General features: G+C 39.6%; 2 protein-coding genes across 5 annotated transcripts; one reads left to right on the top strand and one right to left on the bottom strand.

Annotated features, from left to right (window-relative positions):
• The first annotated feature begins 1231 nt into the window (after positions 1-1231).
• On the top strand, positions 1232-5285 carry LOC102696251 (L-seryl-tRNA(Sec) kinase). 2 transcript variants are annotated; one of them, XM_006630527.3, is made up of 6 exons: positions 1232-1896; positions 2262-2559; positions 2896-3097; positions 3380-3455; positions 4189-4282; positions 4888-5285. In XM_006630527.3, exons 1-6 carry the CDS (start codon positions 1678-1680, stop codon positions 5109-5111), a joined length of 1113 nt encoding a protein of 370 aa, XP_006630590.2. In that variant the 5' UTR covers positions 1232-1677; the 3' UTR covers positions 5112-5285. The 2 variants fall into 2 exon arrangements, with proteins under 2 accessions (XP_006630590.2, XP_015202395.1); XM_015346909.2 differs by having other exon boundaries at positions 4189-4299; positions 4888-5001.
• A 192-nt stretch (positions 5286-5477) lies between these two features.
• Positions 5478-13586, bottom strand: ikzf5 (IKAROS family zinc finger 5). 3 transcript variants are annotated; one of them, XM_006630526.3, is made up of 4 exons: positions 13323-13585; positions 12126-12304; positions 10685-10867; positions 5478-10356 (listed from the first exon to the last, which is right to left on the bottom strand). In XM_006630526.3, exons 2-4 carry the CDS (start codon positions 12256-12258, stop codon positions 9416-9418), a joined length of 1257 nt encoding a protein of 418 aa, XP_006630589.2. In that variant the 5' UTR covers positions 12259-12304; positions 13323-13585; the 3' UTR covers positions 5478-9415. The 3 variants fall into 3 exon arrangements, with proteins under 3 accessions (XP_006630589.2, XP_015202394.2, XP_069045109.1); XM_015346908.2 differs by having other exon boundaries at positions 10685-10864; XM_069189008.1 differs by lacking the exon at positions 12126-12304 and having other exon boundaries at positions 13323-13586.
• Between the last annotated feature and the right edge of the window lie 661 nt (positions 13587-14247).

Here is a 14247-nt window from a genome sequence, read left to right as displayed (position 1 = left end):
GTCTCATGGAGAGCAAGCTGGGGTATGTGAAAACATAATTCCTAATGCAAGAAATTGTAAAGGGTTAATAAAGTGATATAATAATAATAATAATATACATAAAATGAAGTGGTCTGGGAAGATTTTTTTGTTCGAGCAGTTTAAAATGGATATAAAGGAGTATCTGCTGACTGTTTCAAAATGCAAAAATCTGAAAGCGGTGCGGACGTTATTTTTATTTAATTTTTTTAAACACTTTTCATTATTTGATTTTATTTTGTAATATATACCCCTGACTATGTTTTTGTCTTTAAATGTTATATGTACTCTTGTTTGTATTGTAATTTTTGTTATTTTTTTATGCATAAATACAAAAATAAAGAGTGCTATGACTGAGTCGCTGGGGTGTCACACTACACAATTGACGGTAACGGGCGCGCTGCAACTCTCTACAACTGATTTCTTTACGATTATGTAAATAAAGTTTACGACTGAAAATCCTAGGAAAAGTCGTGTGTGTGACGCCGGCATTAAGCTAATGACAAATGCTAATGATACCTGAAAAAGGCTCTACAGCCTGAACTTTGTTTCTTTACCTGAGCTTTCAGCATGGAATGAAACACAAACTCAAGTATATTTCTAGAAGGAAACTCGACACGTGTGATTAGTTTTTTTTTCCACCCATAAAAATAAAAATCCAAGAATCACTGAAACAAAACCTGTTTTTTCATTGCAATGGGTGGAAATAACCTGACCACAGACCACAAGCAGTTTTGCCTTACCCCAACTTCAGATTCATGCCCATACTGTAGGGATGTATATCAATTTAATTTACATCTGTAAATGACTAAGGAATGTTTTGTTATTCTTCAATAAAATAGCATCTATAAAACCTGAAATTTGTTTACATAAAATCAGTCCATTTCTCGTGGCTTTAAATTACACGATGCAGTATTGTTTATTTATTAAATGAGCTGTATAAATTATTTCCCTATGCATAAATAATATGACTAGGCAGAGAGAGATGGTCCAAACATACATGATGCACCAATTGTTTCAACAACGCAGCAACGCTCCAGGTAAATCAATCAGAAGAGTGCGGTCAAAATCTCTGTTCAGTGTGGATTCACTGGATTCAGGAGCCTCAAACTCGATTCCAAGGCGTCCTCCTTTCCCACCTCTCCTCGCCTCCTTTCGCCGTTGTCAAAGCGGATTGGTTGTGGGCTCTGTCTATCAAGATACTTCCTGCTTCCTGTGACTGTGAAAACAGCAGTCTGGAGGAGGAGAGTGCTACCGCGAAGTTTTTTTTTTACTCGAAGGTTGAGATCTGACTTGCTACCATATTATTAAAATACCGAAAGAAGTCTCTCGCTGACTTAGAGAGCTCTGCGTAAATCGGTCTTGATTTGTTTAAAGACTTATGACCAGTAGGACGTTAGAGCTGTTTTTAAAGCTACTCTTTAAAAAGCTGGACCTTAGCTGCATGCTTCCCGTGTCGTGCCTCAGCTGAAAAGCAATAACACTTGGAGACATGACGTTGTGGTCGGGGGATCTTCTTAATGCGTGTCTGTGTAATCCTGCAGGAAAAGAAAAATGCAGAATTTCCGCGGAGCAGGTCTGAAGCACTGTAGCGTGTTTTTATATACATGACGCTATAACACGTCTGAAACCTAATCTGTCACTGCCCTGGACGCTCACATGAATTGGACTGCAGCTGCAGCGCCTGGCGGTAGGGAGCGGGCGTGCCTGTGCCTGCTCTGCGGTCTCCCTGCCGCAGGGAAGTCCACTCTAGCCCGGGCACTTGCCGGGGAGCTGAGGCAGAGCGGCTGGGACTGCCTCGTACTTTCTTACGACGAGCTTATACCGGAGGAAGCATTTGAGTTGAGACCTGGGGAGGCTGACATTCCAATAAACACGGTACTGTGTCCTTTCTCTTTTTAAGTAATGCAAGGATATCAAATGTGTTTACCTGAGAAACGTTGTTACTGTGTTAGTGGTAATTTCGTTCTCTGACATAAAGGGGGGTTGTTTGTGATGGGGTTAATTGAAAGGCCGGGGTGGATGGGACCTGTGGAAGTCATTCTGAGTGATGCCGCCTGATGGTCTGAACCTGCACGATACTGTATGTTGTGCAGTTGTGTGCTGAAGACGTGTTGTATTCTGTATCTTGCCTGGTCTTAATATTGCTAGATTAGCAATATGCATAAGAATTATGAAGATAATATATAGGTACTCATGGTAATAAATGTGAACACTTGTATTCGTCTGTTTCCTGGTATTAGCATTCCAGCTGGAAACTGCACAGACAGAAGGTGCTGCGGTACCTTGACGATTTCCTGCAGCGGAGTCCCAGAGATGCTCTCGGTGTCTCTGGTTTGCAGACCAACAGGGAGGGGGAGACATGGAGGCGGTTTGTTCACTGTGTACAGCAGCAGCGGCAGCTCCAGCGCCTTCAGAATCACAGCGATCCTCTCCGCTCCACCGCAAGTCAGCCGAGTACCACACCGCTTCTTATACTCCTCGATGACAATTTCTTCTACCAAAGCATGAGATACGAGGTGTATCAGCTAGCTAGAAAACGTACGTAATCATGAAGAAGTACCTTTGTACGAGACCGTGAAAATGCTTTACGGCACAACTAACCAGCTACCAAATCCACATGAATCTTGTTTAAACATAAAATAAATGCATAAGTGTTTTTTTGCTCTATAAAGTCTTCACTTTCTGGTCTTCTGAGCTTTTTAAAAAAATGTTGTGGTACATTCTGCTGTATCCTGGAATTATATTAAAAGTATAATCTCGATCATAAATATATTAATTAAATTATGTGGTATAATTTGCTCATATTGTATTGCTGCCTTTATTTGAAGTCGGCAAAAAACAACAACTTTCCATTCTCGGTGTTCTGGAATACAGATTCCCTGGGTTTCTGCCAGCTTTACCTGTACTGTGAAGTCAGTTCCTGTCTGAGCAGAAACCAGCAGAGGCAGTGCCCACTGCCTGATAAGGTAATTGTGGAGATGGCACAGCGAATGGAGCCCCCAGACCTTAACAGAAACCCCTGGGAGCAGAACAGTCTTGTGCTGTCCAGCACAGACTGCACCACTCAAGAGTGCATGTAGGTAAATACACAGACCATTCGTTTTTCCAGGTTTAGGTGGGGAAGCCAGGCAGAAGTACTTCAGATGGGGTTCACACATTTTTTAAAATCTCTCTATTCTATGTAGGTAAGTAGGTTGGCATGGTTTACACAAAAATATTTTAATGCAGAACTTTACAGTGTGCTACATCACGCATTGATTATTCTAAAAGTATTAATACATTTATATTTTACTATACTGTTATTACTGTTCTTCAATTATTTCTGTTTTCCTGTTAGTGTTTAATTTCTTTCCCTCAGAAAGAACATAATTGGGTTGTTTGGTACAGCTCTGGACAACCCACTGAAGCCTATACAAGATAATACTGAAGAAAGGGTAAGACATACTCTAACAGACATGTCTAGAAAGCACAGGCACACCTCTCTGCCATTAACTGTGGATTAAATGGACTCTTTAGCAGGTGTCATTTTGTCTTGTTCTCCCTTTGGATTTTGATTTACTAATCCATTGTAGCTACACTTGGATGTGAGTGAGCTTTGTAGGGGCAAACAATAGCTGAGTCTTTAGTACTGTTAACAGTGCAGGTGAAAAACAGAATTGAAACATTTAAACAGGTTATGTTTTGGTATTTTCTACTTTTAGAAAAACTTTTCCAACATTGTTGCCACAGATAGTAATACTGTTGCTGTACCGTATCTGTTTTCTAGAATCAAGATACCAGAGCTCAAGAAAGGAATTTAATTTAAAATAGTGCATTTAATTGCTTTTCTTTCATTTTATTCTTTTTAGTGAGGGAACATTTGGGAGGAATGTGGAAAGTGGATTGGAAATTTTGTATTTTCCCTTTCACAAATTCTCAGTTGAAACACTATACCAACAATTTACATGATTTGTAACATTATTTAAATGTTATGCACATGTATTTTTATTGGAGTAAACTGCAATAAAAATACTTGTAAAAAAATAAAGCATTGCAGAAAACGGCATTTCTAGTCACTGAGGCCCAGGGTCTTAATGGTCCCAACATAAACTTGTTCTTCATTTTAGCGGCAGGCCAGCTTTAATTTACTCTTTGAAGGGTATTAATCTGTTTCTCTTCTGTGCCCAGGAGGCTGCCCGCCTCTGTTGTGCCTCCAGTGTGGTCCATCAGGTGGACCAAGCCTGTCGCCGCCTCGTGTCTCAGGCCATGCAGGTCGCTAGAGGTCAGTCCCAGCCTCAGGTGCGGGTTACTGTGCTATACCCCCTCACAAGAATACGAAGTGAACCAGTTACTAGAAATAACGCCAGCATTGCATACCCTTGTGATCCATTTCAGTCTTTTTTTACTGCGTGCTACTGTTCAAATTGTACAGATAAAGCACCAGATTAGTGTAGAGTGTTCTTGTATATGGTTTCATCTCTGTGTATGCCTTGTAAGATTTATTTTCACATGATGACAAGAGTGAAATAAATAGTTATAACTGGGTCTTGTGTCACTCAACTCCATGCAAGGGAATTCTTACATCCATCAATGATAGTTGACTACGTTTGTAGATAAAGTGTAGATTAAATCTGACCAACTGGCTGTAATTTTGGAGATGGGTTTTGATTATCTTAGAAATAACTACCTCGCTACTGGCTAGTTCCATAGTTCACTTAAGATACCTCTGTGAATGGGTGAAGTATAAAAACCCACATACAGCCAGGAATGTGTATTATTATTATTATTATTATTATTATTATTATAAACATTTATTTCTACACTGAGAGATATATGTGGCTAACATTTAACGTTAATAAAACATTGTTTTGTGATTTCCTTACCAAGATAATAAAGTTCCTCAGAGTGACATGAGACTACTGGCAGCAGAGCTCAATCAGTTGAAAGGAAGTTTCCTGGAGGACCTTCACAGACAAGTGCCGCATGGGTGTCCCATCAGCCCTGGGGACAGTGTGGAGGTGGTGGTGAGCAAAGTAGCTGCCATCTTTGATCAGAAGAAAACTGATGTTCTGAGGAAGTTCTGCACAGATTACACATCCTTACCAGAGTAATACTTGGAAAACATTCTGCTACTTTTTTGTTTTCTAGCAGAATGTTACATAATTGTTTAATTTTTTTTTTGTAGAGCTGGATTGTTTTGAAGTTGAAATATCACAGCCAAATCAAATTCAGATTGGTCAAAATGTAAATTTTTCATAATGCATAAATCTGGTATATAAAACAGATATGGACAATATGTTTTTATTCATGTTTTTTTCAGGTTTACAGATTGAAGGTGAAAAAAAATTGCACAGTTTTTTGGAGTAAATATATTAATTAATTTTATTTAAAAACCCTTGTTAAAAATAAACTGATATTGCACTATTTTGAAAATCGACTTTACCTTTTTAAAAGTAAATACACACAGGACAGATGAATTATAAAAACTTAGTTTTACTTATGAAGTACAAAAAGCAGAGCGTTGAAATTTTAAATGGATATTAGTTCAGGTTACTCTTTCACAAGTTGTTCCTACACACACAATGCACTGATGCTGACAATGATCTGTATTAACACTATCAAACATTTACTTATGACATTACAGTCACAGGTTTATGATGCATACTTCCGGACAAAAGAAATAAAAAATGCTTTAGATGAAAATACAAATTTCCACATTACAAATAAAGGAATTCATAAGCTTTCTTGGAGGTACTGCACAGCTTAATGTACCACTGCATGTTAAGCAATTATTAGAATATTTACATTTTTTAATAGCCACTGTGATTTTCTACTTAATAGTAAATCAGTTTCACCTGGTTAGATGACATTCTGAAAATCAGAACAATTAGGAAAATTCTAAAAGTTGGTATCAACTCTTGCGTAACTTATCACACTTGGAAAACATTTTTCTATTTCTAGAAATAAAGTAGGAATAAGGATAATCTCAATATTACTAATGGTAATAAATTAAAGCACTAGTTTGTGTAACAAGAAGGCTATAATCAAATCCATGGTTAAATAAGGCCCAAAGTCCCATTCTATATATATATGACCCTACACATCCATACCACTGAGACGCACCTCTGACAGATCAATGTCTGCAAAATAAAGCTTACAACACATATCAGTCATTCACAACACTGTGTCCTTGATGGTGTCTTTATAATAGTTTTCTCATACATACAACAGCATTCAAAATTTCAGTTCAAATGCAGTCAGATCCGAAAGGTTGAATGTTCCTGTGATTCAAAAGTTTTTATAATAACTAGTGACTAGACTGGTTTTCTTCACTTTTTTAATCAAACTTTAGTATTGCTTCTGCTTTAAAGCATAGTCTAAATCAGTAATTTTTGGTTAAAAGTCAATACTGTCTAAACAGAAAATGACCTCGATCTCACACGTACAATAACACAAGCTCTTTTATTTCTGCACCAGACTGAAAAATAACAGATCTACGTGGCAGATATGAAGCACTGAGCTTTGCAGACATACCAAGATACACACAAATCAGTTATACAAAGCAAAGCAGGAACATGGCACACACATCACCCAGGAAGAGAAAAGGCTGCTTTTTGCTGTATTTTCCAGATTTGAGAGCACTGGAGACCCACTGGCTTATCGCATGTCATTATGAAAGACTAGTTTATATTTTCAAGAATAGGTGTAACCAATGCTTGAAAAGTACTGAAATAAGGTACAAAATACTGAAAGGAAGTGTGTAAATTTGGAATTCTGAAGTTATGATACTGTTACCCAGGAAGCTGCAAACTCTACCTGTACCAACTACTCACCTCAATAAGGCTACAAAACAGCCTTGCAAGAAAAAATAATAAAACGGCATCAAAAGATATATAGATGTCTAATTTCAGCTATTACACTGCCATACAAGTTTTTTTAGCTTATCTGCATCACATTTTATAGCAAATCATGTTACTGTGTTTGGCCTAACCACAAGTACTATATCTGTATGCAGTAATGAAGGTACAAAGACAGAGAAGTGATGCCACCAGCACCTGTGGGGAAATTATTGCAGATAAACTCAAATCCTGGCCAATCTTTAAGCATTTAACACAAAATGCTAAATGTGCTGGATTTAAAAAAAAATAAACTTAAAAAAGACCAGCATCACGTCACGCTTAAAAATCACTTTTTAAGCCCGTACAAATGTTTGCATACTACACAGAGGTGTAACTTACACCAACCCTCTGTAGGCCTTGTCATTTCAACCACATCCTTTTCACTTCTTAGGTCAAGAAGTTCAAAAACAGCTCGAACTAGTCCAGAGTTTCACCGTTCTCCAAGCTGCCCAGTCAGTATACGTCAGCAATGCTCCGACCCGGGTCAGGTTACGAGTCCCTCGGTGCACAACTTCAGAAACATCATCACAACGTGTAATACTCCATAAAGGTAGCCCAACTATTTCTTTATTAATCTAATCCCAGATGCATCATCTTTTCTATGGATTGTGAGAGAGTAGGTCTCCAAGCCCATAATATTAACTAATGCCTCCTAAAAAGGCCAGTTATAGATTTCAAGTTTGTTTACAGCAGGTTATCAATTTCTAGCAGAAATACTGCTTCAGTCTCATTACAAGTACGGGGTATTTCAATGCACCACTGCTTTATAATTAGCTGCATAAGATATTTCTCTTCCTTCTGTTGAGGGAAATACAATTTCAAGCCTTTATACAAGCATTTAAAGCAACATTAAGCTTTTATTAGGGAGCATGATGAGAAGTGACCTTTAACACACACACACACTTCACTCTCACACACAGTCAATATCATGTGCAAATCATTAAAATACTACAATAGGTAAACAATATTAAGTTGCTGATTAAGAAAACACTATGCATCTGATGAGTTGCTACAATGCTGTAAAAAATATGCTATTTAAAAAAATATTTTAAAATATTACTGAAGAATACTTTGGCCTTGAAATAATAAGCAGTTGTAATTCAAGTTCTCAAAGGCTGAGTTTCATCTCATAATAAATACCAATAAGCAGTTAATTTTAAAAGGCTAGTTTGAAACTGCTGAAGTATTTGACTTGCGCAAACGTACACATTTGTTGATCATTATTTACATGGGACACATATTCATATTAAAACCAAATCTAAAATGACACAAAAAAAGTGCTTTTCATCATATTTTGAAAGGCAGTTTCAATGGCACCAGTGTTTCCCACATACTGTCCAATAAATGGAAGTATTAAGATGTGTTCTTGTAGGCATAAATCCTGCAGACAAAGGAAATGAGTTTTGAGTTTTGCCCACAGCCTTGTTTCGTCTAAGCCTAAGATACTTTTACAGGAGGTTTACAGGGGGAATATCTTTCATTTTCACTCAGCATAATCCTGACAAAAGAAAAGGTCTTTCAGCAATGAGGTTTGTTCACTCTGTAAAGCTGATGTGACCAAAAAAAAGTAGAATATTTCTTCTGAAAGGATCCAAAATAAAAAGGCAATGACAGTCGTAACTTGACAGCCAACTATAAATACACCTTACTCTTTTTGTGATCATACTTCCATTCTTATTCACAAGAACATTGAGAAAGTGACTCTTTCCCATGACAATTTGACTTTACCGTGATGTCCTTTGAATTCCCAGTAGAAAAAAAGGATAGCAAAAAAATGAGTCACAGCTGATTTGTAGTAACCAACAGAGCATCTTCTAACTACTGTGGATTCCTATCAGATCCCCTACATACAGTAACAGCTGTTCAGAAGGATTGTTTTGAGTACTGAACTGCATTGTAGATCTCACTCCTTCCTCCAACTGCACTGCAGACAGAGATGACAAACTGCAGCCTGTTATCACATAGCAGTTGCTCTGAGTCAGACAATGGGTAATTTAAAAGTCTGGGACCATCCTGGTGTAGCCCGGCAACCCATCACAACACCAGCATTCAATGAGCCAAGTCTTAAGTGTTGGGACCCAGTTCAACGACAAGATGATTAGCTGTTAATATTTTCCTAACGTGATATGAACACTCCTGTATATTTGCAATGGTTTCTGTTCCTCGAAGTGTTGCGTTTTTAATACAGTGTTGAAAGCCCCTATCCCCTCCAAAACAGTCATTGTCACAAACCATGTCCTGAATAACTGCAGTGACCAAAAACATGCGCTTCTCTGTGCCTCCTTGTTATACGATTTTTTTAAACATGAACAATCTGCCAGTTTATTCCATAAACATATAAATAACTGCAGACAGCTCACAATGACTTTTTTTTTTCCTCTCCCAAATAACAGAGGGATCATTTCAGTGCCTAGACTGAATGTTAAAACTAAAGCCCTCCATTAAAGTTACGTGGGTGGGGGCAATTAACTTACTCCGTATTCCAGTCCGCATTCCACTTTGCCTTGCCATCAGAGTCACTGCTGTTTATGCTGCCCCCGGGCAAAGTGGCAGGCGAAATCATACTTGTTCCTGCACTTGCAACCGCAGATGTTGCACTGGAAGGGGTTCTCGTACCCGTGGCAGCCCATGTGGATGGTGTAGAGGATGTTGTCTGCGAAGTAGGTGTCACAGTGCTGGCAGTGGTGCAGGAGCTGGGGATCTTGCACGGGCAGGGCGGGAGCCGGGGTGCTGGGCTGGCTGTTGCTGATGCTGGGGGGGGTGCTGGTGTGCGCGCTGTGTTCGCTACTGGGGCCCGCCACAGGGCTGTAATTCCTGTGGGGCGGGGGCCGCGGCTCCGGGCTCGCGGGGGACGAGGCGTGGGCCACGGCGGCGGACACCGCGGCAGGCGCGGCGGCCGGCTGCTGGATGAGGAACGGCTTCTCCTCGCGACAGGACACCACGTCCGGGGACACGGGGGTGTGGGTCTCGGGGGGCAGGCTGGCCAGCTGGCCTGCCAGCGTGGACAGCTGGTTCAGAGGGTTGTCCACCATCATGTCCTGGGTGTCCCTCGAGCCGCCACTCCCGCCTGCCTGGGCCTTCGCCATGCTCTCGTAGGCCTCCGAGTGCAGGTGCGGGAGCTCGTGGGAGAAGTCATTCAGGTAATCCGGCTTCTGCACCACCATGGAGGGGGGGCTGAAGTTGATAAGCAGACGGCGGCTGTAGCCCAGGGCGCTGGACTTTTTCTGCAGGACGCTGAGCATCTTCTTGTTGGCCAGGCTGGAGCGCGCCCCCTTCATGGGAAGCATCTTGTGCCGGCGGCGGCGGTGGTGCGAGAGGTTGCTGCGGTCGCTACAGCGGAAGGAGCACAGCTCACATTTGTAGGGCTTCTCGCCGGTGTGCGAGCGCATGTGAGCCTCCAGGTGGCGCTCATACGCCGAGGCAAAGGGGCACAGGTGGCAGCGGTGAGGCTTCTCTCCTGCAGCCAAAAAGCAAAGAAGGCATTGAGGTCAGTTGTTGAAGACACCTCACGTTGCATCAACAGCTCAAAATATTACATGAGAGCTGAAAGGAAAAACGCACTGTTAATGCTTGGTACTAGTAAGGCAACATATAGAAGTTCAAGAACATTCATTGATTAAGTTCCAAGATCTTCCATCTGTGTCAGTAGCCCTTGCATTTTGATTGTTTGGTCTATTTTTTTATAAAAAAACATAGCTAGAATTTTGATTCTTACCTTAGAAAAGGCTGGTGTAAATTATCCCTTAAGTTTCTACAGAGGTGAGCTAACGTGTCCCTGTGCATACCTGTGTGTATCCTGATGTGCTCAATGAGGCGGGCTGTTCCCTTGCTGGCATAATTACAGTAGCGACACTTCAGCTTGCCATCATATGTCCTCTCAAAGCCATCCACTAGCATCCCAGAACTGTCTTCCAGAGACACCTCCACAGAAGGATGGTCCAGCCCATTCTGGTCATTCTCTGTACCTGCTGTCAGCACACAGTGCAGAGGTCATTATTCTATGTAGACACTCAAACACCAGCCGTGTTGAAAGATATCACTTTTGCCTTTCAACAACACACAGTCTTCCCTGAGGGAATCAAAGGAAACTGCTTACTGTCACAGCACATTGTAACTATTGGAAAAGAAATGTAATACCTACACCCTATAAGTTGAGCATAAAGAAAAACATCATTTATAATGACAACAAATTCACATAGTTAAAACCATGAAGAACATCTTTTTATAGCCTCATCCCCTAGGCCCTAAGGAGATGATTTGTTGTTTTGCAATAGGCAAACTTGCTTGATCGTGTGACACTGAGTCAAATGAATCAATCAGAATGACACTACAACATTTAAACAATACATTTAATCTAATCTTTAAATAAAATAAATATTTAAAAAACATACAAGAAAGACATAGTACTTTAAGGAGTTTCTTTTACTGCTAAGCATATAAAAAAATACCTCAACAGGAAAATAGTCCACAAACTGAATGGGATGAATAATAACACTGGAAACTGGCTTGTAAGTGATCATTTATAAAGTAGGTGTATATTTGTTTGGGATTATCATAAGGCTTTTTACTATTTTATAGTTCCCATAGAGATAATTTTGCAACCTTAGTGGAAACCCCAAAACAAAAGGAAAAAGCCTAGGTCTTCTGGGGTGAACATTCAGTACAACAACAAAATATTTCCCTCCTTGTGAAACACCGGCGCAAGGCAGGGAAGTTCTAATCTTACATAACGAATGTGTTCCATTCATTAAACAATGACGACTTAAATAACATCCTTATTTAAACAACTGAAGATCTTTAGCCATGTGAAAAAATCATATAGTTTATTAATGGGTGAAACAAGAACATTTATTTTCAATTCTATGTTTCTTTTTGGAATCCTCTATAGCTCATTAAAGACTTTCAATTTATGTAAAAAAAAGGAACATGGGGTGTAAGTGATCATTTATAAAGTGTGTATATATTCTATATGGCTGTGATTATCTTAAGGCTTTTTACCATTTTCTAGCTTTCCTTTTGTCACTTCATTTTTAACTTTCATTACAAATATACCACACAGATATTACACAGTACTGTGGATTGAAATCGGAATTCCTCCCTTGTTCTATTACAAATTCTGCATTATTTTTAGTAAAGAAATCTGTAGCATAGTGTGACAAAAGAAACTGAAAGTGGGGAATCTTCCATGATGTGCACTCTGTAGCAGAATGAATGTGCTGGTCTCACCCCCTTGAAGAGCCTCAGTCTCCTTCTCCCCACTCACAGACCCTGAGATCATGTTCACATGCTGTGTTTGCTGAGTGAGATACTCCTGAAAGTCCTTCACAAAATCCAACGGCTCTGGCTTCTTCTCTCCCATTTTCCCTCTTTACTGCGTTCTGTTGATCTTCACCAAGTTCTCACACCTAACACACAAACATACAGCTCTCTGGAACACCTTCAATTTTTAAGCAAGCTAACACACTATGCACAGTCATTCAAAATAAACAGTTTTACATTCTAACAACACATTTTATTTTTTTCTTCAGATTCCACCTCGAAGTACAGAAATTCGTTGGTTAACAGGCCTACTTTTATATTTTAATCTGACACATACCTATCCCAAATTAAACTCGTTTGTTAAGGCGCCTGTGTGTGTCTGACAATTTCACATTAACTATGTGACTGGGTGGTTTTCTCACAGGATGTTGCTGGAAATAGCCCGCCTACTACTGTGCTTGTACTAGCAGAGGTGAGATATTTGACAAATTTCCAAGACAAAATGCATCTACATTTAAGTATAAAGATGCATACAAAATATATCGCAGGGTCGCCATGAACCTGCGTACCGTTACTTTCTGCAGTTCGCGACAGAGAAACGTGTAAAACTTGCTGGTCACAAGTAAGTTATCTTTCGTTTAGTTTTCATACCATTATGTTTCTCTCGGCAAATAACGGAACATAAATTACTGGCGAAATAAAAGGAATAATTTAGCGGGCTGTTATATAAACGTACTCAGATCACATTTTACCTCTACCAATGATAGAACATTTCTGAGAAAAACGAGAAGACTTGTAGCAAGGATACGTGAAAAGTCAACGCTATGTGACTATTTTCATAAAATAATAGCGAGGTAGTTGAGTACAAATGACATTGCTGAAGACCAGCGCGAACAAGAATAAACACTGACAAAATAATATATAATTATCGGTACTTTAAATCTGCCATTCAGCCTTTATTATTAATTTTAAAATTCAAAATAGTTCCTTGTGCCACATAAAGACTCGGTTAAGTTAACTACCCCCACGATATAAACTAAAAAACACAAGATAAACAGTAGGGGAAAATATCCATGTATCGCAAGGTGCCAGCAACATTTCAGTCTTGTGAAGCAAACCGTTGGTGTTGTTCTCTCGTTAGATGATAAGAAAGCAGCTATTTACCTGCTCGCTGAGTTGTTTACACTCTCCTCCAGCTCACTATTTCACCAGCCTCGAGTACAAAACGGGGACATAAGCCGCAAGTCCAGTTTTTCTCCATGAATTACTATCCGATTATTTTTAATTTAAAAATATTCGAACGATAGCATTTGATGTTTCTGATCCCTATGAGCTCATAATTAAAGTCGGGATTCCCATGGAGACGATTTTGCGATCTAAACGGCAACCCCGAAACAAAAGGAAAAAGCCTAGGTCTTCTGGGGTGAAAGTTCAGTGCAACGACAAAATAGTTCCCCCCCTCGTGAAAAACTGGCGCTGAGCAGGGGAGTTCCTTCCTTACACGGTGACTGCGAGGGATGTGTTTAATTCGATAAATAATGATAATTTAAATGACACATTGAATCAAACAACTGAAGATAGTCACAATTTGAAAGAAAAACATACAGTTTACTCCTGGGCAAAACAATAACGTGTTTATTTTTGGTTCTGTGTTTCCTTGTTAAATGCTCTCCAGCTCATTAAAGACTCGCAGTTTAATCATGTAAAAATATTATTCTTAGCAAATCCACGTTGTTACAAATCGTTAATGTACCACGTTAAAATACAAGCTGTTTTTCACTAATATTTTCATTGCCTTTTCTCAGCTTTGTAACTAATTTAACTCGTATAGCTGCGGTGGAAATATAATTTAAAAATTCCAGTTGCAATAAATACAGTAGGGGCTGTGCTCACAGCATTCATTTTGGATGGTCGCCTTGAGTCCGGGGAGTCTGCCCCTGACGTCATGGTCTTTGCCGGCTGAGCTTGGACAGATTCGGTGGAGAGGCTGCAGAGCAGACTAAGCGAATATGGACACGGGGTCCATAGATATTTCAACTACGGAACAAGTGTTTGCAACAGAAGTACGCTTCTACGGGCTTTTTTTTTA

The sequence above is a fragment of the Lepisosteus oculatus genome, chromosome 4 (assembly GCF_040954835.1).
Source record: "Lepisosteus oculatus isolate fLepOcu1 chromosome 4, fLepOcu1.hap2, whole genome shotgun sequence".
NCBI classification, from domain to species: Eukaryota; Metazoa; Chordata; class Actinopteri; order Semionotiformes; family Lepisosteidae; genus Lepisosteus; species Lepisosteus oculatus.
Note: the sequence above shows the minus strand (reverse complement) of the source record. Positions and strands in the feature narration are given on the sequence as shown.